The sequence below is a fragment of the Carettochelys insculpta genome, chromosome 2 (genome assembly GCF_033958435.1).
Source record: "Carettochelys insculpta isolate YL-2023 chromosome 2, ASM3395843v1, whole genome shotgun sequence".
Classification (NCBI taxonomy): Eukaryota; Metazoa; Chordata; order Testudines; family Carettochelyidae; genus Carettochelys; species Carettochelys insculpta.
Window position 1 is genome coordinate 2,449,369 of NC_134138.1, and position 23,399 is coordinate 2,472,767.

At 66.9% G+C, this 23,399-nt stretch overlaps 2 protein-coding genes across 3 annotated transcripts in view; one reads left to right on the forward strand and one right to left on the reverse strand.

Annotated features, from left to right (window-relative positions):
* MROH1 (maestro heat like repeat family member 1) overlaps window positions 1–9,127 on the forward strand; it is an 85,838-nt gene extending 76,711 nt beyond the window's left edge. For both annotated transcript variants that reach the window (XM_074986440.1, XM_074986441.1), the window contains exons 39-43: window positions 2,445–2,600; window positions 2,753–2,887; window positions 3,863–3,965; window positions 5,895–5,960; window positions 8,549–9,127. In XM_074986440.1, coding sequence (XP_074842541.1) covers window positions 2,445–2,600; window positions 2,753–2,887; window positions 3,863–3,965; window positions 5,895–5,960; window positions 8,549–8,634 — 546 coding nt within the window. In that variant the 3' untranslated portion in view covers window positions 8,635–9,127. The remainder of the gene's footprint in view (window positions 1–2,444; window positions 2,601–2,752; window positions 2,888–3,862; window positions 3,966–5,894; window positions 5,961–8,548) is intronic.
* The window catches only part of BOP1 (BOP1 ribosomal biogenesis factor), an 86,679-nt gene continuing 67,646 nt past the window's right edge, over window positions 4,367–23,399 (reverse strand). Inside the window, exons 4-16 of the mRNA XM_074986442.1 lie at window positions 18,761–18,915; window positions 18,043–18,160; window positions 16,961–17,062; window positions 16,657–16,869; window positions 15,129–15,290; window positions 14,846–14,926; window positions 13,893–13,962; window positions 12,960–13,092; window positions 11,591–11,771; window positions 11,183–11,471; window positions 11,021–11,105; window positions 10,621–10,728; window positions 4,367–10,514 (exon numbers count right to left, since the gene is read on the reverse strand). Coding sequence (XP_074842543.1) covers window positions 10,361–10,514; window positions 10,621–10,728; window positions 11,021–11,105; window positions 11,183–11,471; window positions 11,591–11,771; window positions 12,960–13,092; window positions 13,893–13,962; window positions 14,846–14,926; window positions 15,129–15,290; window positions 16,657–16,869; window positions 16,961–17,062; window positions 18,043–18,160; window positions 18,761–18,915 — 1,851 coding nt within the window. The 3' untranslated portion in view covers window positions 4,367–10,360. The remainder of the gene's footprint in view (window positions 10,515–10,620; window positions 10,729–11,020; window positions 11,106–11,182; window positions 11,472–11,590; window positions 11,772–12,959; window positions 13,093–13,892; window positions 13,963–14,845; window positions 14,927–15,128; window positions 15,291–16,656; window positions 16,870–16,960; window positions 17,063–18,042; window positions 18,161–18,760; window positions 18,916–23,399) is intronic.

Below are 23,399 nucleotides of genomic sequence, written 5' to 3' on the forward strand. Positions count from 1 at the left end.
TGGTAGCCAAGCAGGGGTCCCCGGAAGCTGAGCACACAGTGACTGGGCCCCCCTGTGCGCCAGGTGCCCCGCAGGGATGAGTAGCACAGGGGATTCCAGGACCCCTCCCCAGCTGCCCACTCCCGATAACCAGAGCTGGGAAGGAGAGGCCTGGGGGCAATGACGCCAGCGCTGGTCTGGGGAGGGCTGGGGGCTACTGGGTTCAGCGGGTGGGAGGTGCTTGGCAGCCAGCGGGGCTGGTCTAGTGCTCGGGGTGGAAGCGGGGAGGTAAGCATGCTGGGTCAGCATCCCTGGGGAAGGGAGCAGGCCAGGCCAGTGCTGGTGAGGGCCTGGCCCCTGGGAATGGCAGACCAGCGGCTGGAGGGGGGAGACCGGGTGTCATTGCTGGGGGTGAGGCGCATGTGCCTCTTCTGCCATGGTGGTGCTGCTGGCCCTGCGCTGCTCAAGCACTCAGGGCAGGGATGGGCAGCCAGCACTGGTGGGGGTCGGCCCGCACGGCGCTCCTCTGCCTGTGGCCGCAGGAGCCTGCAGCCCCCCTCGCACACCGGGAGGCCAGAGCCTGGCACTGCCGCAGCCACACTTCATCCTGCGCCTCCCCGTCCCTCAGAACCAGTGCTGCAAATCAGCGGGTCCTGGCCCTTCTAGCTGCAGTGGGCAGGAGGGAGGGAGCAGCCAGGGGCCTGCAGGCCCCCAGTAACCCCCCTGGCTGCTGCATACTGGCCGCCACCCGCGGTTTGCCCAGCACCATTTCACAGGCTTCTTCAGAGAAGCTCGAGCATCTCCCGAGCTCCCTGCCTGTGATCCTCAAACCTCTGCTCCCAGAGACGCCGCCAGAGCTCCCCTGCTTCCCAGAAACCCACTGACTTCCCTCTCCGCTGTTAGCCCTGCGCTGAGTCCCTCCCTCCCCTCCCGCTCTGGCTGGCACCTTCCAGTCCCGTGGGTGCTCGGCTCTCGGCTGTGACGCCCTCTTCCTGGCTGGGTTTCAGAGCTGCTGCTCTGCCATAGAACCCTGGGGCTGGAAGGCACCTCAGGGGGTCATCGAGTCCAGCTGCTGCCCAAGACAGGACCAACCCCAACTAAATCATCCCTGCCAGGGCTTTGTCAGGCCGGGACCTTAAAACCGCTCGGGATGGAGCTTCCACCACCTCCCTCGGTCACACGTTCCAGCGCGTCACCGATGAGAGGGCAAAGGAGAGTGTGGAAGCTGCAGCATCTGCAGAACCTGGCGCTTCACCTGCTGCCTCTGTTGGCTCAGAGCAGGAGCGAGCGGGTTGGTGTAATATGCTGGGGTCCTGGGCACAGCTACGGGCATCAGCCCAGGGGATCTTTGCTCACAACCAGGCCACTCACAGCCCAGGCTGGGGTTTCCTTCTCACTAAGGCAAATCCAACCAGCCACCACAGCACCTCTGCCAGCCCCACTGGCCAGCCAGATGCCAACCAGCAAACCCACAGCTTCTCCATCACTTCAAACGCCCCGTCCAGCAATCCCCTCTGCTCAGATGAGAGGTTATTAAATATGTCACCAGCTTCGCACAGATTCTTTCGGGCCCCGGAGGGTCCAGCCACCGTCCCAGGTCAGCATATGCTCAGCTGTTACCCCGAACAGCGCACTGGGCCGAATCCTTCAGCGCTAAAATCTAGTGATATGTGACGTACGCCAGTAACAGTCACTGACGCAGCCAGCAATGTTCTGTGCTGAGTTCTTGAAAGTCCATCCCGTGGGGTGGGATCCCAGGTCACATTGGCTTAATTGCTGGAGAGTGATGAATGGGAACCCCGCTGGTCCCTGCCGGGGCCATTTTACAGTTCTCCGTGTGGAGGGAAAAGTCGTGTTGTCTTCCCATCGGCACTGCAGGGTCAGGGCCACCTGAGCAGGTGAGCCGCTGCGGCAAACTGCCATTGGCTGCTGGTTTCGCCAGCATGTCCCAGTCTGTTTACACAGCATGTGGGATGGACGTCTGGGCATCTGATCTCAGTCCCATTGCTCAGCCCAGCTCACCTGCCCAGGGGCTGCTGTGGGACTTGGCCATTGGCTGCAGCCCAGAGGACAAGGCTCAAATTTTGAGCCTTTGTTTAACTCATCCTCCTGGCGTGGGAGGGGATCTCAGCTCTCAGACGTTCGTAGTGCAGCTACAGAGCCGGTATCCGTACCCTCACATCCCGACGTGGCACAGACGCACAAGTGCCAGAGCCAGACTCAGGCAGCGCCAGCTCTCGTTAGACCCTCACTTGCCCCTGGCACAGGGTTTGGTGACGCCATGTAGAGTGCTGACAAATGGCTTCTGTCTCTCAATCCAGTCCCTGCGCTGGTGGGGCGCCGGCTGGGAGGGAACCAGTTGGGTGCAAACCTAGGACAGTGGTGGCAACAGCCCAGTCGCGGCCCGGCGCGAGCCATCTGTGCCGCTCCCCCCCGTGACGCGCTCCTTGTGTCTCGGCCAGCAGGAGAGCCCCGCGCTGCGCCACTCTTCCATCGTGCTCTTCGGGAACCTGACCAAGTTCAGCACTGGCAGCTGTGATGACGTCTTCTTTGAGCAGATCCTGAATGGGCTGGTGACTCTGCTGCTCCACCTCCAGGACCCGAAGCCAGAGGTCGTCAGGGTAAGTGTCCTGCGGCTGGGGGGTGGGGAAGGCCAGTGCCCCGCTGGGCATCTGGGACCGGGCGCCTGCAACGTGCTGCCCAGGAGGAAGGGCCGGGCCGGTACGTTTGCAGTGAGTAACTGCGTGTTGCTGTCTCTTCATCTGCCCTGCAGGCCTGTAAATTTGCCCTGCGTATGTGTGGCCCCAACATGGGCTGCGAAGGCCTCTGTGACATGTTCCTGAACCACCTCCATGAAGACAGGAGCCTGCATTACGGGGAGTTCATGAACCACGTCTGCAAACACCTGGTGAGTGACAACAGCGGGGCTGGGCCCAAACTCCCCGGCCTCCGCCAGCAGCGGGAGGGCCCGGAGCAAGGCCGTTGGCTCCTATGGCAGCCTTGGGGCCGGCTCGACAGCCGCCTGGCCAGGCCCTCTCCCGGGAGACAGGGCGAGAGGCCCCCGAGTCTGGTGCCTGGAAGGAGAGTGCAGGGGAAGACGGCCTGGCCCACACTGCAGTGCTACGGGCTGACCAACCCCTGGGCCACCCGTCATGCAGGCCGAGTCTCTGCATCACCCTCCCTCCACCTGCTTGGAGCCCAGAGCTTGTTCCTGGCCCCAGCCTGCCTCATGCTCCAGGTTCCAGCCAGGCACCTGGAGGCTGCGGGGAGCTGGGGCCCTGCTGGCCTGGCCTGGTGCAGGCAGCCCTCTTGCAGGCCTGGCCAGGGGCAGGGTGGAGGGGAGTTGGGAAGGGGTTTCTCTGCCCTCAGGCCAACAGGGACCTGGCTTGTTCTGCCTTCCCCTGCAGCAAGGGGCCTGGATCCGCCAGTGGGATGGGCCCTCGCTAGGCCCCTCCCTGGCCGAAAAGATGGGCCCACTGCAGAGGCGCGCAGGGGGATTCAGCAGCGGGTGCCAGGGTCTCTGAGGCCCAGAAGCGCACTTGGCTTCCCAAAGGGAGGAGATGGGCACTGGCCAAGGCAGGCTACATGGATCCCTCTCTACTGTTCCTGCTCCATGTATGCCAAGCGCATGGGGGGCAGCCGCCCAGGAGAGGCTCAGGTGTCCCCCAGCTGGCAGCCTGCATTGCTAGTGGTGGTGCCCAGCCGCACATGGCTCAGGGCACCCAACAAAATTTATTCCACCCACAGGTGCAGAAACTTAGAGGGAACCCAGGCGCACGGCTGGGGGAGGTCAGTGCTCGGGGTGGGATGCCCTGGGCCCTGGCGATGCCCTGCAGGAGCACTGAGGAGCCCAGCTCACTCTGTGCTTTGGTTTTCCCTTTAGATGCAGAACTACCCAGAGATGCTGAATCGTTTGCTGTCGACCAACCTCTTCTACTTCAAGAGCAGCTGGGGTGACATCAGAGCGGCAGCGCCCATGTTTATAGGTACGGGTGCCTGGGATGTCGGAGGTGCAGAGGGGGCCGGGCACTTGGCTCCGTACCTCTCTCGTGTTTCGGGGGAAGCGGAAAGATTGGGGAGGGTGCAGGCTGGGTGACGCTTGCTTGAGGCCTCCTACAGACCGGATGGAAACGGTGTGGAAATCCCACAGCTGTCCAGATGAGTTTCTGAACTCGGACACCGTTGCAGGCAACACGGTGGAACCTCGTGCTGACCGATACAGAGAGCTGGTGGCACAACTAGGACTTCAGGGCAGCTCAGCTTCAGGTGACCGTGTGTTGGTCACGTTTCGAAGAGGCAAGCGGGCTGAAGTCCAGACCAGTAAAAGTAGACTTGAGGCTTTTCAGACGTCCAATTTCACAAGGATGAAAACAATTATGAGCCAAACCAGCTGCCAAGAAAGAATTTAATCAGAAAAATGTGAATGGTGATTGGGAATTGTTTAAGAACATTTCATCACCTGCACAAAACCCCACACCTGAGAGAGAGAGAGAGCTGGTACAGTTCACTGGGGAGGTGAAGGCAGCGACTTTAGTATCTAGCAAGCCAAACTGGAGAGAGGAAATGACTATTAATTAATATGGGAACCTAGGAATTGTTGAACATTGATAAGGGAAGCAAAAAGAATGCTGCCAGTGCTGGTCCATTGCTAGACGTAAATGGTGGAATTATTGGCAAAGCATGAGCTGTTCCACAGGTGTTCTGTGATTGGGAGTAAAGCAGATCCGATAGTATGACAAGTGACCCTTCCCCACATTCCACTCATGTCTTAGGATATCAGTAGCTACTCAACTTTGACATTAGGTCAGCAGCAGATTCTGATCACATGCATTCAAGAGTTTTAAAAGAGCTGGCTGGGGAAGTACTGATTTTCAGTAAATGTTGGAACAGCAGGGTAGTTTTAAGACTGGAAGGCGGCTAGTGGGCTGACATATTTGGCTATCAGTGGTAATGGGGTGTTAAGTACTTGGTGCCACACTACATTTTGAAGAACAAGATCAACATAAAATTATTCTTATATGTTAGATGGGTAAAAACTGATGTCCGATAGGTCTGGGGAGGAGTCGTCACTGAGGGGCATTTCTAATGGGGGCTCCTTGGAGGCATTCTTGGATTCATGTTAGTTAATGTCACTCATCTGTGACTTCCCAGAAAACTTGGGATTGTCCCCAGAGCTGGCAGGCGATACAGGTGCAGGGATGGTACATGAAGACAAGCACCCGGTGTGACACTGGGGCCCTTTGGGTGCATGAACAGGGGAGCAGGAGCCGAGAGGTTGTTTTCCCTCGGTTTCCAGCCCTGGTGTGACAGCTGCTGAGCTTTGGGCCTGGTTCTGGTGCCTGTGGTTCGGGGAGGGGGTTGGTGAGTCTGGGAGGTTCAGTGAAGAGCCACAAGGAGTCCAGGGTTAGAAACCCGCCTTGGCAAATCTGTCCAAGGCATTGGGAAGCCAGGTCTGCCTGCGAAGCACCACCTGGGCACCAGCTGGGGGAACGAGTGCCTCGGAGGGGGAGCCTCCCAGGCTCCAGTGGCTGGGGGCTTAAAGCCAGCCCAGGGCAGAGTGGAGTCAGGGACAGGTTTTAACAGGGTGGTTTGCCACTGGGACAGTTACTGGTGGTGCTGGAGTACCCCTCAGCCGGGTGTCAAACCACCACTGGAGTGTTGCCGCTCTGCTCTAGGGCTGCTGTCAGGGCAGGGTTCCGGGTGTTCATGGCAGCACCAACGGGTTAATCCATAGGGTCCCTTCTGGCCTAGGAGGCCCCAGCCTGCACCTCTGTCCCCTGCCCCAAGTGTCTGGGTGCTGTGCAGACACCCGTGGTGCTCTGGAGAGAGGCCCTGCTGGTGCCTTCTAGGGCACCTGGCTTCCAATCAGCCCTGGAGGCCACAAACGGCGCGTAACTCTGTCTCTCTGGCTCCAGGCTTCCTCCTCCTGCACGTGGATGAGGAGCACTGCAAGCAAGTGGACCTGGACCAGCTTGTTTCCTGTGAGTGAGTGTGTGACCTCCCCACAGGGGTGCCAGGCAGGTGCCACTGGCTGGGCTGGGAGCGGCGCATGGGGGTGCCGGGCAGGCGCCGCTGGCTGGGCTGGGAGCGGCGCATGGGGGTGCCGGGCAGGCGCCGCTGGCTGGGCTGGGAGCTGTGCACAGGGGTGCTGGAGCCATGAGGTGGGCGATGGGCAGCGCTGGCAGGGAGTCGCTGGTGAGGCTACTGGAGGCCCCAAGCATTGCAGCTGTTCCCAGTGAGGAAGCTGCTCTGGCCCCAGGCTGCCCCTTCAGCTCCTGGCTGGCAATTGGCCTCTGGTTGCTGCCTAGCCAGGGCTGCTCCCTGCTGTGCTCTCCGTGCAGGGCGTCTGGGTGCTGTGGACCTCGCTGCAGCTGCATAGAGGATGGCGAGAGTCACGTGGGTGGGCACAGGGCCTCCTGCCCACCAAGGGGCTCGTTTGCATCTGGGGCTGGGGGGAGTGCTTGGCGGTGAGGGAGGTGCCAGGCGTGGGAATAGCACGAGGGCTGGGGAGGGTGGGAGAAGGCTGTGTTGCTGCAGGGGTGTGCAGGGTCCTTGCTCTGGGGCTGTAAGGACCGGCCTGGGGTCAGGCAGGGAGAGGGAGGAGAGCCCACGCTGCAGAGAACTGGGGCGGGCGGCAGGGCTCCGGCTGCCAGGTGGTGCTTGGCCCTGGGCATGGATGGGTGCTGAGCTCCTGTCCTGGAAGTGACGTGTGCGTGCCGAGGGGGGAGGCTGCAGCAAGGGCTGGTCTCCACTAGGCAACTGGCCCAACCCAGCTGTGTGCAGACCCCCGCAGGCCCCGTGCAGACCGTGCCAATGGGCAGGGGTCCCATCGGCCGCCTGCTGCCTCGTCCTGTGCTGCTCGGCCAGGCGAGCCCTGCGTCAGAGCCCCCTGCCTTGGCCGGGCTGGCTGTGATCAGCCTGGCATGGGCCGTGGCTGCACCGGGCTCCGGCTGCCAGAGACCTGGGAGCTGCTGGCCTCAATACTGCATCAAGTGGCTGAAATTCTGGCTGGCGCTCCAGCCCCCAGGCAAGGGGGCGCCTGGGATGGGGACACCTGGGAAGGAACTTGGGTGGGTTCTGTCGCGCTAGTCGCTAAGGCCCTGGGGGCTGGGTGGACTCTTGCCCGGCGGTGGCTGTAGTTAGCAGTAGGTAGTGAATTTCCCACTGGGCTGGGGGGGGCTGATGCTGGGAGTCTGAAAAGCTCCTGCCGGTAGGAGGTGCTGTGTCTGCACACCCAGCGCAGCGGGCCAGGCTGGGGGGCTGATGAGCAAAGCCCCTGCTCAGGTCTGGCCCGGAGGGGCGGATGGGCCCATCCCGAGTGGGGCTGGGACTCTGCACCATGCTGCAAGGTCGCTTGGTTCAGGTGCCTGATGGCCCCGGGTGACGGTTGGAGCCCTGCCACGTGGGCTGGGTCAGGCCAGGGCTTGCCTGGGTGTGGGTGGCAGGCGGGCAGTGCTAGGCCCTGAGCAGTGGGGCTGAGAGTCAGGGCCCCAGCACACATGCAGGGCTCGTGCCCCGGGGGCAGCCAGCCCCAGATCTGAGCGATGAGCTCCCTGGGCCCAGTGCGTGTGGTGCTTGCTGCCTGGGGGCTGAGGCCTGGCTGGCGCTGCCTGGAACGTGTTCGGAGGCCGCTCCAGCTCCGCCCCAGGGCTAATAAAAGTCCAATTGAAGCTGGTGGCATTTTGGAGCCGCGTTAAGTAATTTTCCTGGATTTCAGGGATTTTTCCCCTGTCACTGGTGACCTCATGGTCTAGCGTAATGTATGGAAACTCTCGGCCTGTTCCAAGAGAGCTTAAGCCTCTCAAGGAAAGCGGCTCTTTCCGCTGGCTGCCGGCGCCCGGCCAGCACAGGCCTGTCTGCTCGGGACACAGGAGCCGGGTGTGAGTAATAGCTGGAGAGCGCAGCCGGGGGCCGGCGTGCCGAGCCAGCCGCTGTGTGGAGTGGCTGGGAGCGCTCTGGCTGTGAGCGAGAGCCCAGCCTGGTCGGTGGGGCGGGCGGCAGTGTGAGCCCTCAGGTGCACACAGGCTGCAGCGAGGCGGCACCCGGCTCACAGATGGGCTGGGGCGAAGTGCTGGTGCTCGTGACTGGAGCTGGGGGGGTGGGGTTGTGCGGGCTCTGCCCTGGCTGGCTGGTGGGAGCAGCAGGCCTCAGGGTCACCACCCCTGGAACTGCTCACGGGGCCGAGTGCTGTGTGCAGGGGTGGGGGAGGGCTTACCTGCCCCCCAGTGTGTCTGTAACCACTGTGCCTGGGTGTCCCTGCCTCCACCCCACAGGCTGTTCTCCCCTCCCCTTGCCCCCTTAGTGCTGGGGGCCAGGCCAGAGGCTTGGGGAGCTGGTACCCAGGTTTGTCCAGCTCCACCCTGGGCAGTGGGGCTGGGCCAAGTGCTGTTCCTTGGTGGGGGGAAGGCTGAAGGGCCTGGGGGTGGTCGGCTCAGCAGGGCTACGGGCGAGGTGGGGTCGCAGCATGGCCTGGCTCTGCCGACTGACAGCAACAGCTGGGAGGGGCTTGGGCTGGCCCAGCAAGGAGCCTGGTCCCCTGGGCTGCCCTAGTCATGTGCTCTTGTTCCAGCTCTCAACGTGCTGCTCAAGGACCCGGTGCCCGTCGTCCGCGGGAAGGCGGCCGAGACTCTGGGCCGCGTGGGCCGTGTTGTGTAAATGCAGCTGGGACCTGTGGGGAGCCTCGCCGGGACCTGCCCTGGTGGTGGCCCAGGCCCTGCCCGGAGCTGCCTCTGCCCCCCCAGCTCCAGGAGGCTCATTGAGCTGTGGCTCCAGCGCGCTGCAGGCCCTTCCGTCACCCTGGGCACAGGGCGCTGGGCGTTCCAGGGCCCAGCATGGGCCAACACCCCCCCCCCCACTTGCTGGGTGCTGTGTGGGGGGCTCCAGGGGTAAGTGCAACCTCAAGGCTGTTACAAGCTTCTTGTCGTTAGGGGCAGCGGCTGCCTTGGCTTGGTGCAGCCTGAGGAAGGGGTGAGGCCCTGGTTGGAAGAGCCTCCCCCACCTCCTGCTGGCCTAGGATGGGAGGAGCCTGAGCCAAGCCCTGGGTGGGCCTCTGTGCAGCCCAGGGGGGCCCAGCTGTGCCCCAGGGGCCTGGCCTGACCCAAGTCTAGCAACTAGCCTGTAATTTTTAAATAAAGCTGTTTGCATCTCACAGAGAGCTGGTGCTGGGAGAAGGGGCTGTGGGGGCTGGGGGTGGGAGACAGGGCTGTGGGTGCTCTGGGGCTGGGGAGGGGCGGCCATGGGAGGCTGCAGCCTGGCTCCTGCCACCAAACTGGGCTGCCCTGGTTGCAGTGCCCTGGGCCGGGCCTGCGGTGCTCACACCCCGAGCCAGCAGGCAGAGCTGGTGGGGCCCTGTGCTGCTGGGGGGCTGCTGCAGTTGGACAGCACCTACCATGAAGCTCACCCCCCAATTCCTACATGAACGGCCTGGGCTTGCGCAGCAGCTGCTGGCTCCCTTGCTTGGAACCCAGAGGCCCCAGTTGTGCCAATCAGCTGGGTCCTGGACCCCCTCCCACTGGGAGGGGCCTTCACCATGGGGAGGGCTGCACTGCCCCCTTCCCACTCATACCCACAGGTCCCAGCCCTGCCTGCCACACAGCCCGGCCTGGGCCGCAGAGCCCCTGCCCCAGCCTCGTGCTATGGGGGGAGCAGCTGAAGGCTGGGCTGGGGCTGGGGGCAGGTGCTTTCAGAGTGCAGGGCCCCAGCTATTGGTGTGGGGTTGGGTGGAGGCTGCAGGGGCAATGGCACAGGGACCAGCCGGGGGCCAACCACTCCAGGACAGCCTCAGCTGGTGGGCTGGCGCCTGCCCCACACAAGACTGGTGGGGGGGGGGGGGGTTGGTGCTTTTCTGCTCATGGCTGCCTGTGGGTGAGAGGCATTTCCTGGCCCTGCTCTGGCCCCGGGGGTGGGGGGGGCTATACTCCTGGCCCAGCCTGCAGTGGGGTGAAGGGGTGGGCCAGGTCCCAGAGCTGCTCCTACTGCAGGGGGGGGCTGGGTCCAGTTACCCAGCACCCTGCCCTCCCCCCAATCCACAGTACTGCTGCCCACCAGGGAAGGTCACGGGGGGCCCTGCCCCTCCCCATCATAGCCCAGCCAGCAGGTCGCACTGGCGCTCAGTTCTGGGCCGCTGGGGGCAGCGGGAGCAGCCTTGCTCTCCCCACAAGCACGCAGGCGCTGGGGCCCAACCAGCTCTGCCCCCCTCAGCCCAGGTGGTGGAGGGAGGACTGGCCCTGGGGAAGCTCCAGACACCCCCTCCCAGCTCCCCTCGCTGCCAGCTCTGGGGTGAGGCCTGGGCGCAGCCCCTCCCCCCTGTAGCCGCTGAAGCCCAGGACGTGCCCCGGCGCACTGCAGGCCGCTTGCCCGGAGCTGTTTAATGCGCGGCCGGCTACGTGAAGAGGCGGATGGTGGCGTCGGCGCCCGAGGAGAAGAGCCACGGCTGGGTGGGGTGGAAGAGGACGTCCAGCACGGCCAGGTCCCGCGTGGGCGTGTGGCCCTTCAGCACCTTGACGGGCACCAGCAGCGGGTTCTGCAGCAAGTCACTGCAAGGAAGGGCAGCTGGTGAGGGGGGCTGGGGCCCACCTCTCCCCCCCGGGGCCGCTGCCCCCAGGCAGCAGCTCCCCCCAGCCAGGGCTGCCCATCACGTACTTGTAGACCATGCCATGGCAGACGATGACGCTCCCGTCGTCCGAGCCCGAGGCGAAGAGCGGGTAGTGCCTGTGGAAGGCCACGCTCCGCAGCGCCTTCTTGTGGTGCCTGCAGCAACCGGGGCAGGCCCCCGTCAGCCCAGCCCAGCGATGGGAGCCGGGGGCTGCTGCAGGGCTCCCCCGAGGGGGGGACGGCTAAGGCAGAGATGGCCCAGCCCCACACCTGGGAGGGAGCAGCCTGGGCAGAGAGCCCAGCTCCCTTCCCTAGGCTAGAGTCCACCTGGGCTGGGGGCAGGGCAGCCACGGTGATGGGGGAGGGGGCGGGGTGGGCCTAGCAGGGGCTGGGGCAGCGAGGGTGACAGGGGAGGGGGCGCGGAGGGCCCAGCCGGCGGCGCACTCACCTCAGCACACGGTAGGGCTTGGTGGACAGGTCCAGGTCGAACCAGGCCAGCTTGCTGTCATAGCTGCCGCAGATGAGGTTGTCTCCTGCGGGAGGCACGGGGGTCAGCTGTGCTCTGCACCCCCCCGGCAGCCCGGCCAAAGGGGACCCGGCGCACACCTACCTGCAGGGTGCACGGCCATGCTGGACACCCACTTGCAGTTGGGCAGCAGCTTCTTGGCGAGCTCCTGCTTGAGCAGGTTGTAGACGCGGATGCAGCGCTGGGTGGCCACGAAGAGGAAGGGCCGGAGCGGGTGGAAGAGGACGCCCTGCACCTGCCCCTTGCTCCGGCGGAAGGGGCTCTGGCTCCGGCGCTTGCTGGCCTGGTGCAGCAGCACCTGCAGGTGGCTGTTGTCGGCCACGACGCTGGCCAGGTAGTCGCCTCGGGGGTGCCAGGTCACCTGCTTCACGAGCTGCAGGGCAGCAGGGCGGGGGTCAGCCGGCGCCTGGGCCATGCTGCTGCGGGGTGTGTGTGGGGGGGTTGCTGGGCCCGGCCCCCCCAGGCACACGCCTCCCCCGGCCCAGCCCGTACCTTCCCGTGCTGGATGATCAGCCGGACGCCTCTGCCGTGCTCCGTGCTGGCTGCCACCGCCCAGGTAACGGGCTGCAGCTGCTCCTCCTCCGGCGCTGCGTAGGCCTCGATCAGCTGGTCGGTGGCGCTGCAGAGCAGCTTGTCCCCAAGGCCGGGGTTCACCAGCAGGACAGACTGCTCCCTGCAGGGTTGCTGCTGGTCACGACTGGGACTGGGCCAGGCCCTGCCCCTGTCCCAGCCAAGGGCCCCACCCCCCACTCTCAAGAGCTGCACTTCTGCTGGCCAGGGAAGGGGGCGCGTGAGGCCTGAGAGGGGCACACACGGGTGGGGGGAATGAGTGGAGTTTGAGGGGATTTAATTCTCCTGGGGCAGTTGTGTGTGTTTCCTACTGTCTGGTAGTAACGGCCTGGGGTGCCTCAGTTTCCCGAGGCACAGCCTCATTCCAGAGCTGGAGAGGGGACTTCCAGGTGCGATTGGAGCCTGCGGGACAGGCAGGGTCCCCACATCCTGTGCTCGATGGGCCCAGGTGGCCCCCCCCTCTTCCCCAGGGAACAGGACAGAGGAGGGTGGAGGGGCACTGGTGGGTTTGAATGGGACCTGGGCGGTGGGGAGGGCAGTCTGGTCTGGGCTGGCTGGAGAGGGAGGAGGGGGCCAGGGCCCGGCTCGGGGACCCCTCTGGGCCCCTCTCCCCAGGCTGGATGGTACCGATGGCTGCTGGTGTCTGTGCTGACCAGGCTGTTCTACGCTCCGTCCCCATCGCCTGACAAACCTCCTGTTCTCCCAGCGGAGTGAGAGCCCCCCACCTGCAGCTGGGGGCAGGGCCAGGGAACCCCCGCTCCATGACAGGTCCGGTGCACAGAGCTGAGAAGTGGCTGGGGGTCATAAAGGACCATATGTGGGAAGGTCATAGGGCTGGGGGGTAACAAGGACGATGCGGCCGGGGGGGGGGGGGTTAGTGGGCCGAGGGTAACAAGGACGAAACGGGCGGGGGGGGGGGGGGGGGCGTTAGTGCGCCGGGGGTAACAAGGACGACATGGGCGGGGGGGTAGTGGGACGAGGGTAACAAGGATGACAGGGGTGGGGGGTAGTTGGCGGGGGGTAACAAGGACGACACGGGAGGGGTTAGTGGGCCGGGGGTAACAAGGACGACATGGGCGGGGGGCGGGGGGGGTGTTAGTGGGCCGGGGGTAACAAGGACAACACGGGCGGGGGGCGGGGGACAGGTTAGTGGGCCGGGGGTAACAAGGACGACACGGGCGGGGGGGGGCAGTTAGTGGGCCGGGGGTAACAAGGACGACACGGGCGGGGGGGCGGTTAGTGGGCCAGGGGTAACGAGGACGAGACAGGGCCAAGGGCCCAGGCTACTCACACGGCCACGGCCACCAGGCACACGCTGGGGCTGGGGTTCCAGGCCACGCTCCTCACCACGCCCTCCACCGGGAGGGTTCTCATGCAGCGGGCGCTGCTCACCTCCCAGAACCGCACCGTGCCGTCATCGGAGCCTGCGGGACAGGCCAGCGGGTGGCTCCCTGGCCAGGCCAGGCAGGGGGGCCCCACGGGCGCTGGCACCAGAGCGGCTGCCGCCGAGGGGCAGGGACAGGCCGAGCTCGGCGGGTGCTAGAAAGCCCAGCTCTGCTGCGGGGGGCACGGGCGGGCAGCCAGCCCTCTCCGGCCTGGGCCACAGCCAGCAGACAGAGGGCCCCGTGAGCCCCTGGTGCTGCACGGGGGCCACAGCGCCAGCCTGGCCATGAGAGGCGAGTGCCCCCTGGACGGCTACTGCCACCCCCACGGGCGCAGCCGTTCATCTGGCGAGCGCTGGGGCAGCCACCTCCCCGGGCAGCTCTGCCCTTTTCACTGGGTGCGTCTAGAGCCTGAGCGCTGCCACCTTCCCCCCCCGGAGCCGGGACTCCTGGCGTGAGCCGTGGGAGCTGTCAGCAGGGGAGGCCGGCGCCCGGCAGAGCATGCCGGCTGTTACCCGCCCTGGGCGCTCAGCCACGCGGCCAGCTGGGGTGCGGGGCAGTCCTCAGCAGCACGCACTGGGAGGAGCAGCTCACGCCCCGGCCTGGAGCAGGGGAACTCTGGGAAGCTAAGCACGGGGCAGCGGAGTAGCTGGGGGCAGCAAGGCCAGGGCCTGGGATCGACCCAATTCAGGGGTTTGCATGGCTGCCCTTGTCCTGGGAACCAGCCCCAGCCTCCCCCGCTGTCCCCTTCAGCCAGGCAGCCCCGTCACCAGCCACTGTCCCCCGGCACAGAGCCCTTACCCGTCCCCAGCCGCCGCCCATCCCCGGCACGGAGCCCTTACCTGATACCAACCACTGCCCGCTGGGGGAGATGCTGAGGCACCGCACCAGGCCCGTGTGCCCCCGGTAGACCTGGGGAAGACAAGGGCCAGTGTGAGGACGGAGCAGGTGCTGCGGAACTGGCAGTGCCACTCACGGGCACTGTCCTCACCTGCCTAGGGCCTCGCCCAGGCCCCTGCCCCCCACGGGCCCAGAGGCAGCCAGGCTGCGAGGGTGAGCTCCTGCAGCAGGCCGGCAGGGTGGGGCTGTGAGCCCTAACCTGGCCTGGGGGCTCTGCTCCACAGCCTGGGGGGTGGGAGGGGCACACCAGGAGCCCTTCTGCTGAGGCAGCCACGGAGGCATGTGGCCGGCGGGGCCAGGGCGGGCAGGTCTGCACAGCCCCTCACCCGAGCTGCCGGCCTGCCCCCCGCCAGGCCCCCGCCCAGCCTGCAGGAACCTGTTGGGAACCCACGTGGGCGTCTGGCCTCCACGGCACCTTCCAGTGGGGCGCTCCCAGGCTGGTCATGCCATGGGCATTAGTCCCTGGGTTCCTTTTAACCTCTGCCAGCCGTGGCATGGGGTGGCCCTGGATCCTGCCTGGGGGGCACTCCCTCAATCACCCCACAGCCCTGTGACTCGCCCCCCCGGCCATCCTTCCTGAGCCTGGCGCTCCCTGTGCCAGTGGGTGCCCCACGCTGACACCAGATGTTACGACAGTCACCAGCCCCCTGCCCCTCCCCAAAGGGGGCCAGCCCGCGCCTCAAAGGAGGGGCCTTCGTGACCACTTAGCCCAGTTTCAGGTGCCACAGTCTCAGTGGTTCTCCTCCATCCGCCCAGCGCCCTGCAGCAGGGAGTTCCCCAGTTGCTCTGGCTCCGTGCCACGGAAGCACCCAGCAGGTCTCAGGGCACCCACTGCACGCCAGCCCCACCCCGATCTCCATTCTCCTCGGGGAGCCCCCCAGGGCTGCGCCCTTACCAGGGCCTGCGTTGTGGGGAATGGCTGCAGGTCCCGCGGCTTCGGCAGCTTGGGGATCAGGTCTTCGGGGTCCACATTCACCTGCACGAGAACCGAGCCTGAGCCGCGCAGAGGGAGCCTGAGCCGCACGCCAGCCCGGCCCCGCCGCTGCCCCACTCGAGCAGGGGCCGTACTGCAGAGGTCTGTGGGTCGGGGGGGGGGGAAGGGAGGCTGCTCCAAGTCAGCCCCCAGGAGGCACCGCTGCCCCACGGCACACACGGGGCGCCCTCCCCCCACTGCTCACCCTCATCTTCCTCTGGCGCGGGCACAGGTAGAGGTCGAGGCAGCGCTCAAAGCGCTCGTGGATGAAACGGCCGTAGGCTGGCACTGCGCGCAGGCACCTGTACTGCTGGGGCAGGAAGTTCAGCCTCCGCTCCGCCTCGTCCTGCTGCTCCCAGGCCAGCCTCTGCAGGCAAAGAGAGAGGGCAGCAGCTGGCCGCTGGCTCCCCGGGGCTGGGGTCCTGCTCTCCGACCCCTCCTGGTGGGGGCCGAGGTGCCAGGGCACAGGGATCAAGCCCGTGGCAGTGCCAGTGGGCACGGCCCAGAGAACTGCCCCCCACACTAGCCACAGACCGTGGGGCTGGAAGGGCTCCCCAGAGGCTCTGCAGTCCAGGCTCGCACTGAGGCAGGGCCAAATGACCCGAGACCATCCGGAATGGGCCAGCCAGGCCTTTGAGCCCCCAGCGCCAGGGATCCTGCCTGCCCCCAGCTCGACGCCCCAGCCTGTTCCCTCTGGGGCTTTACTGCGTTTCAAAGGACCAAGACAACGTCATTGTAACCCCCACGCTCAGGCTGAACCAAACCCTGGGCCAAGGGGCCTGTGGGAAGCCGGTGACTCACGGAATTGGTTGATGCTGGTTGTCTGTCCGTATCATTTCTGTATGTGGAGTTACCAGTGTTGGCTCCGGGCTCGTAGCTGGAATTGGAGCCTCCGGGAGACCACAGCCGACACCCGGTAGAGCAGCTCTTAGCTCCGACCCGCGTCCCAGGCGTTTGGCCGTGGCCATGGGGTCTGGGGGACCGGCAATGGCAGAATGCCCCAGACAGGACACAGACCGGCGACCTGCTCATGTGAGAGGCTCCAGCGGATTCCCCTCCACACGGGTAAGGACATAAAGGGGACCCTGAGGCTCCTCCTGTTTGTCTTCACTCCGGCTCATCGCTTCAGGGACGTCTCTGCTGGGACTGGAACCCGGCAGGATCACTGACCTGTCCTAACGGAGGACGCGTCCGGAGGCTTTTAAGGGAGCAGCTAATTCCAGCCCTGTGCAGCCTCCCCGAGGACTCTGCGATGGCCCCATGGCATGTGATCGCTTTGACAATATCGCTTTCCCCCTAGCCCGTTGCTCTTCCTAAACCTGCAGGTGGTGGGTGCTAAGGCCGGGCCCAGCGCGCTCGTCAGGTTGGACCTGAGGTGCACGTTGCTCTGGGGGTGTGGCTGGGCCCTGGAGGAACCTGTGTGGACATGGTGAGGCTGGTGGCCATAAGCCCCCACCTGAGTGAGAAAGGAGGGGCCTGGCTGGCTGTGGCCCACGGGGAGCTGGAGAGGGAGGGGGCTCTTGTGATTTCTGGCTGGCCAGGGTGGTGGCGGAGCTGCGGTGCGACGGGGCTGAGGCTTGTAGCGGAGGACCCCAGCTTGGGCTGTACCTCGCCCTGTCTCTCAGCTGCGCTCGGAGAACCCTCCTGTCCTACACCCCCAGCTAACCCCCCCTTGCCGCCAGCTCCGCCGGCTCCTTCCCTTCCCGCCCCGGGCCCTCGCCCCACGCACTCACCTCCTCCTCGCTGAGCAGGTACTCGGGTGGGGGGTTGTAGGACTCCTCGTGGCCCGGCAGCCGCAGCTTCGGGGCTGGCACGTGCATCTTGTGGCGCCCAAGGATGGAGCTGGGGTCCTCCTGGGCCCAGAGGTCGTAGTAGGTGGGCGCCTCCTCCCTAGGCTTGCGAGGCTTGATCCAGCCCATCTTGATGGCATGGACCAGCCTGGAGACCTGCCGGGGCCATCCAGGGGTGAGTGCTGGGCAGGGGGAACGGGGAGGGGCTCAGCTCAGCCTGCTGGGGCCACCGCTCTCAGGCTCCTACCTTCTCCTTCTCCACCAGGGAGGGGATGAAGCTGCGCTTGTCGGCCGGGCGGTTCGTCACCGGGTGGATCATCACCTGGCTGCTGAAGAAATCCACGGCCGGCTGCGGGGAGAGCGGGGTCACCGCCTGCCTCGCCCTCAGACAGGGATTGGACCCAGCCTGGCTGCTTCCCTTGGCCCAGGCAGACAGGAGGGAGACACGTGGCCCAACCAGGTCTGGAAAGGGCAGCTGTGTGTGTGCAGGGAGGGGAGGGATGGGAGCCCCGGAGGCAGCAGCCGTGGGGCAGGTGGTCCTGTGGCTGCCGAGGGGTGGAGGGAGCCCCGCACAGGCCCGGCCCAGGCGCTGGAGTCCCTGAGGGGAGAAAGCCCCGGAGGCAGCGGCCGTGGGGCAGGTGGTGCTGTGGCTGCCGAGGGGTGGAGGGAGCCCCGCACAGGCCCGGCCCAGGCGCTGGAGTCCCTGGGGGGAGAAAGCCCCGGAGGCAGCAGCCATGGGGCAGGTGGTGCTGTGGCTGCCAAGGGGTGGAGGGAGCCCCGCACAGGCCTGGCCCAGGCGCTGGAGTCCCTGGGGGGAGAAAGCCCCGGAGGCAGCAGCCGTGGGGCAGGTGGTGCTGTGGCTGCCGAGGGGTGGAGGGAGCCCCGCACAGGCCTGGCCCAGGCACTGGAGTCCCTCAGGGGGAGAGAGCCCCAGAGGCAGCAGCCGTGGGGCAGGTGGTGCTGTGGCTGCCGAGGGGTGGAGGGAGCCCCGCACAGGCCTGGCCCAGGCGCTGGAGTCCCTCAGGGGGAGAGAGCCCCAGAGGCAGCAGCCGTGGGGCAGGTGGTGCTGTGGCTGCCGAGGGGTGGAGGGAGCCCCGCACAGGCCTGGCCCAGGCGCTGGAGTCCCTCAGGGGGAGAGAGCCCCAGAGGCAGCAGCCGTGGGGCAGGTGGTGCTGTGGCTGCCAAGGGGTGGAGGGAGCCCCGCACAGGCCCGGCCCAGGCACTGGAGTCCCTGGGGGGAGAGAGCCCTGGAGGCAGCGGCCGTGGGGCAGGAGGCTCCGCTGCAGCTGTGCGTGAAGGCCCCACCCTGGAGGTGCCGAAGGGCCCTACCTCATAGGGGTTGAGCTGCACGTCCCCGAACTGCCCTTTCTGCAGCCGATGCACCAGCTCCACCTGCTCGTCCGTCAGCCGCACGTCCACCCCCGTCAGCTTGTCCTGCACCGTGCGCCTGCGGGAGAGAGACGATGGGGAGCGAGGGCCGGGCCCCCGAGGCCCATCGGGAGGCCCTGCTTCCCTGGCCGAGGTTCCTGCACCCCGGGGGCTCGACCCGGCCCTGACAGGCAGTCCCTGTGGAGCCGCTGCAGGGCAGGGCAGGGCAGAGATGGGCTGCCTGGGGGTGCTCCCTCTCCAGGCCGTGCCTCTGCGCCAGCCTGCCTGCCAAGAGCCCTGGCAGAGGGGCCTGCTCTGCTCCCTGCGTCTGGGTCCTGCCTGGGAGCCAGAGCCAGGCTGGGGGTGGGGGGAGAGGCTGCACCCCAGCCTGGAAGTCAGGGCATTTTGGGGAGACAGGACCCAGCCCCTCACCCATAATCAGGGAAGTGGAGACAAGGTGATCCAGTCCCTCACCAGTAACTGGGGGGGAGAGAGATGGCCCAGTGGCTCACCAGTAATCGGGGAGGGGGGGAGGGGAGATGGCCCAGCCCCTTGCCAGTAATCGGGGGGCGGGGGAGGGGAGATGGCCCAGCCCCTTGCCAGTAATCGGGGGGCGGGGGAAGACGGCCCAGCCCCTCACCAGTGATCAGGGGGGAGGGGAGATGGCCCAGCCCCTCACCAGTAATCGGGGTTCTCCATCTTGTCCAGGAACCTGTCCAGCTCGTCCTTGCTGCGGATGGGCTTGTAGATCCTCTTGCCGTCCAGGTCGTAGCCGAGGTGCGGGTAGTCCTGGTACCACTCCATGGGGATGTTGCCCACTGTGTTGCGCACATCCTGCGGGCGCAGGCGGAGGGCGGGAGGTCAGCTGGGCCGGGGGATCCAGTCTGAGTTCCCGCCTAACGCAGGCCCGAGCGGGAGAGACAGAGCCCATCTGGAGCCCCCCGGGGTGTCCCCAGGACCGGTCGCGCTCCAGGGGCACGTTCGTCCAGCCCCAACGCCCAGTCCTGGGCTGGGCCAGGGAAGGGCCCGAGCACAGGTGGGGCCCCGGTGGGCACGGCCGGCTGTCAGGCACCCTGAACCGCCCCTTTTCAGCCCCACTGAGCCCCGGCTCTCACGTGCGCTGAGGTGAGCGGAGCTGAAGGGCTAGCCAGGGCCCTTTGCCAAGGGAGCCCCGGTGCCCTCCCTGGCCTCTCTGTTCGCCGGGGGGGCGATGCCCCCCAGCCTGAGCCCTGCAGAGCCCGTGGGGATCAGCCCCTGCTCACGGCCACACAGACCCGAGCCAGCCCACTGCCGAGCCAGCGAGTGGCGGCTGTCGCGGGGCAGAGCCGGGAGCCCTGGGGCACAACTGGCAGACAGCCAGGCACCCTCAGCACTGCCCACGCCAGAGCCCTCTGGTGCCAGGGTGCCTGCGGATGAGGCTCCCACCTGCAGGACTCTCCTTCAGCAGCATCACCTCCCCTGCGGCTGGCCAGGCCTCCAGCTCTGCGCTGGACAGCCAGCCCCAGCCCCGCCAGAAACCGACGCTGTCCTGTGCCCTCCCGCGGGCGAGCAGCAAATCCCAGCTGTAGCTGTGCCTGGTCCAGCCACACCGCCCCTGCAGCGGGGGGAGACGGAGGGCACCAGTGCTGCCAGCAGCAAAGCCAGGCCCCCAGCCCTAGCACGATGGAGGCGCACGGTGCCCAGCGCCAGGGCGCCGCAGGGCGGGCAGGTCTGACTGAACGGCACCCGGCGCCCTGGGGCGCTTCTGCTGCCGGCCGGGGGACATTAGCCAGTGCGAGCTCCTGGCCTGGCTCACCGACCACACCGGGGAAGCGAAAAGGCTTCAGGAGCTGTCGGACTGGGACCACGGGGGGCCACAGCAGAGCTGCTTCCACACAGGTGCTCGTTACCCGCGGCACAGGGAGTTCCCAGCGGCCCTTCGCAGGGGGCTGCCAACCACGCACGTTCCAGCCTCTGCCCGTCTCACACAGCCCAGGCCTCGGCCACCAGACGGACGGGCCCGCGCTGGGGTCAGCCGAGGCCCCTGGCAGGCCCTGGGGCAGCCACTGCCCAGCTGGTGGCTGGGGAAGCCCCACACAGGGCTGGGTGCTCACACCCGCTCCTGGCTCCCAGGTCCCAGGGCCAGAGCTGAGCAGAGGCCCAGCACCCAGCCCAGATGGGTCGCCCTGCCCCGGCACACTGGAGCTCCCAGGCCGGCTGGCCTAGCTTGGCAGCAGGGGGCACAGGCTGGAATGCAGCAGTGCAGACCCAGGCCATGCAGGGCTCAGTGGGGCCGAGGCCGCCCAGCGCGTGCCAAGGCGCTGCGCTCTGAGATGTCTGGGGCCTGGCCCAGGAGCAGACCCAGGGCTTGGGCAGCCCGGTGCCCCAGCACACAGCGCAGGGCCCCTCCCCTGCCTGGGGGGAAGGTGTGAGTTGAGCTGTGCCCCTCACGCTGCAGGCAGGGCTCCCGCTCGCCCAGCTGCACCATCTGGTCCCCATAAACACTTGCAGCGCAGCACGGCCTCCCCCGGAACGAGGCAGGGCCCTGTGGAGGCAGAGCCGCAGCCCTGGGGCCACATCCATCACGCGCCAGCGCACGTCAGCGCCGGACACGCTCTGGTCCCCCCAGGCCCGGCCAGGAACTCCCCGCCCCGCAGGTGGGAAGGAACGAGGCTGAGAGGGGAGAGGCCATGGGGGTAACGGGCGGCTGGAACAGGTGAGAGGAGACGGCCTTTCCCACCACCTTCCAGCCACCTGCACCCTGCACAAGCAGCAGCTTCTCCCACCCCAGGCCAGCTGCAGCGTGCAGACGGCACCAGACGGACCGGGGGCAAGTGCCCACTCCGGCTGCCTCGGCCACAACTCAGCAGCACCTACAGCCCGCAGCTCCCAGCCCAGGCCCTGGGGGGCCAGACTCCCAGCAGGGCTAAGGGAATGGCCCCTCCTGCCACACCGGGAGCGGGGCCACAGCAGGGTGAGCATCACTGCCTGCTTCCTGGTGGAGAGGTGCCGGGCAGCGAGACCCCGATGGCGCCAGGTCTGGCACACCGGGTCAGAGTCTCACTGGCGTGCCTGCTCCGGAGGGTCCAGGCTGGTGGCACGGCTGCTCCACGCTCCTCTGGAGACAGCTGCACCGACGCTTGGAGCTGACACCCCCCATCTGCGGCTGAGCGGGGTCGTGAGGAGCAGCTGGCCAGGCCAAGGGGAGCACCTCGCGCAGGGTGACTGAGCTGCAGCCCTCTGGAAGGGCACGATTGGAGGTGCCACCCGGGGCCCTGGCAGGGGAAAAGATTCAGGAGAGGGCTCAACGCACAGCCCCCGGGGCAGGGGGCCAGCACACCACGCTGCATCTCCAGGCGTGGGCTGCAGACGCAGAGCGAGGCCCAGAGACACAGAGCTAGACAGGTGGGGGCCAGGGGGTGCTGGGGAACTGGCTGCCCCCCTGCCCGGCCCCGGCATGAGCCCCGTGTAGCGCCAGCAGGACGGCCGGGAACACCCCGCTCTGTTCCTCGGGGCGGCCCCGCAGCCAGCAGTAGCGCGTGCGCTCGCTCTCCGAGGCCTCCGCCGCCTCCTGTGTAGTTAACACATCACCTCCAGTGAGCTCAGCTCCCCGAGCGAGCGGCCTGCTGCCTCTGCGTGAGGCTGCCGTCACTCAGCCGCACGGCTGGAAGTTGTTCTTGGACGGGCCCCGGCATTCCTAGGCGCGCATTCCTGGCAGCTGGAACGGCGCGTAGGAAAGATTCCTTCCCTGCGCCTGCTTGAAAATATCCGGTCCACGTGGAGCAGAGGGGATGGGGCAAGCGCTCCAGCCGGCCCAGCCTGGCACGGGGCTGCGGGGCCCGACAGACGAGGGGAAAACGGGACGCAGGGAGGGGAGGAGCGGCCCTGCCCGTCAGAGCACCGCTCGGTATCCCAGCACGGGGGCAGCTCGGATCGGCAGCTGTCCCCCAGCAGGGGGCGCTGGCCGGACCGATGGTGCCCTCACATGCCCCCTGCTGCCACAGGGCGGGACTGCAGCTCCTCTGCCCAGCGCCCCTCGCTCCTGCCCAGGCGTGGAGCAGCCCTGGGGGCCCGGGCCAGGCGGAGTGAGGGACTGTGCCCCTGCCTCAGCAAACAGCGCAAGCTGCTGCAGGCCGCAAAAGGAGCTCGTTAGCAGAGCTACACCCAAGCATGGCCAGCAGCCCCCGCCCAGGGCAGGAGGGGCGCGGGCTGGCTCGGAGCCACCCCGGGCAATGCGCTGACCAGGGCAGTACCACAGTGAGGAGCAGTAGGTAAGGCTGAGGGACTGTCTGTGTGGGGAACTCCTGTGGGGAGGTGGGGGCAGCTTACCCCGGGGACGGGGCTCTAGGGCTGGCTAACAAACGAGTGCCGCTCGCTAAGGCAGTCAGCCAGCGAAGGGGGCAGAGCGGCAACCCCCACCCAGGGGAAGCACATCTCTCGCTGCCCCTCCCTGGGCACAGCCTGGCCCCTCGCCCTCCTTCCACAGCAGCAGCACTTCTGGGGCTCCCCAGCCCCATCCGTACGGGAAGGGCAGGCGGGAACCCAGCCCACTGCTCCTCCATCCCAGGGGCTGGGCCTGGCCCCGTCAGCTCCTGCCTCTCCTTCCCCTGCAGCCGGGGGGCCTCCTGCTTGGGCCAGCAACTGGCAGGCTGGGAGGGCCCCTCTGCCCCAGGGCCCAGGAGCGTGGGAGTGGGAGGAAGAGTTACTGCCCCTTTGAGATGTTTTAATGCACTAGCTCACGCTCCGCTGGATCAGCACTGGGCGCGACCCCCTGGAGCCAGGCTGAGCCGGCAGGCAGCTGCAGCCCCCCCGAGGATGCACTGACGCCTGGTGTCCGCCTGGGGTGCAGCTCCTGCCACAGTGACCTGGGCCCTGGCACACGCTGGCTGCCCGCTGCTCTGCTCCTGGCCTCTCCTCCGGGCCCGAGGCACCTAGCCGGCCGCTGGAGGCAGGCTGCGCACCGAGCAGGGATCTTTGTGCTGCCCTCGCAGACGGCTGGCGCCTCGAGGGTTAACGCACCCTGCGCACCGTTAGCAAGAAGGGCAGGGAGAAGGGGAGCCCCTCTCCTAGACGGCGGGGGGGGGGGGCTCCCACCCCACGCCCGCCCCGCGGGAAGGCTGCAGTCGGGTCCCAGGAGGGCCCAGCCCGATGGGGCCGCACATCAGACCTGGGGCACCGGGGATAGAGGCGGCGGCAGAGACTGTGAGCACGGTCCCAGGCCGGCGGGGCCAGGAGGCAGCCCCTGGCCGCTCCGTACCCAGCCTGCGCTCGCGGGGTTAAAGCCCCGGCCGGCTGTGGAGGCAGCTCAGGTAGGCGTGAACCTGCGGGCTCCAGTCCTG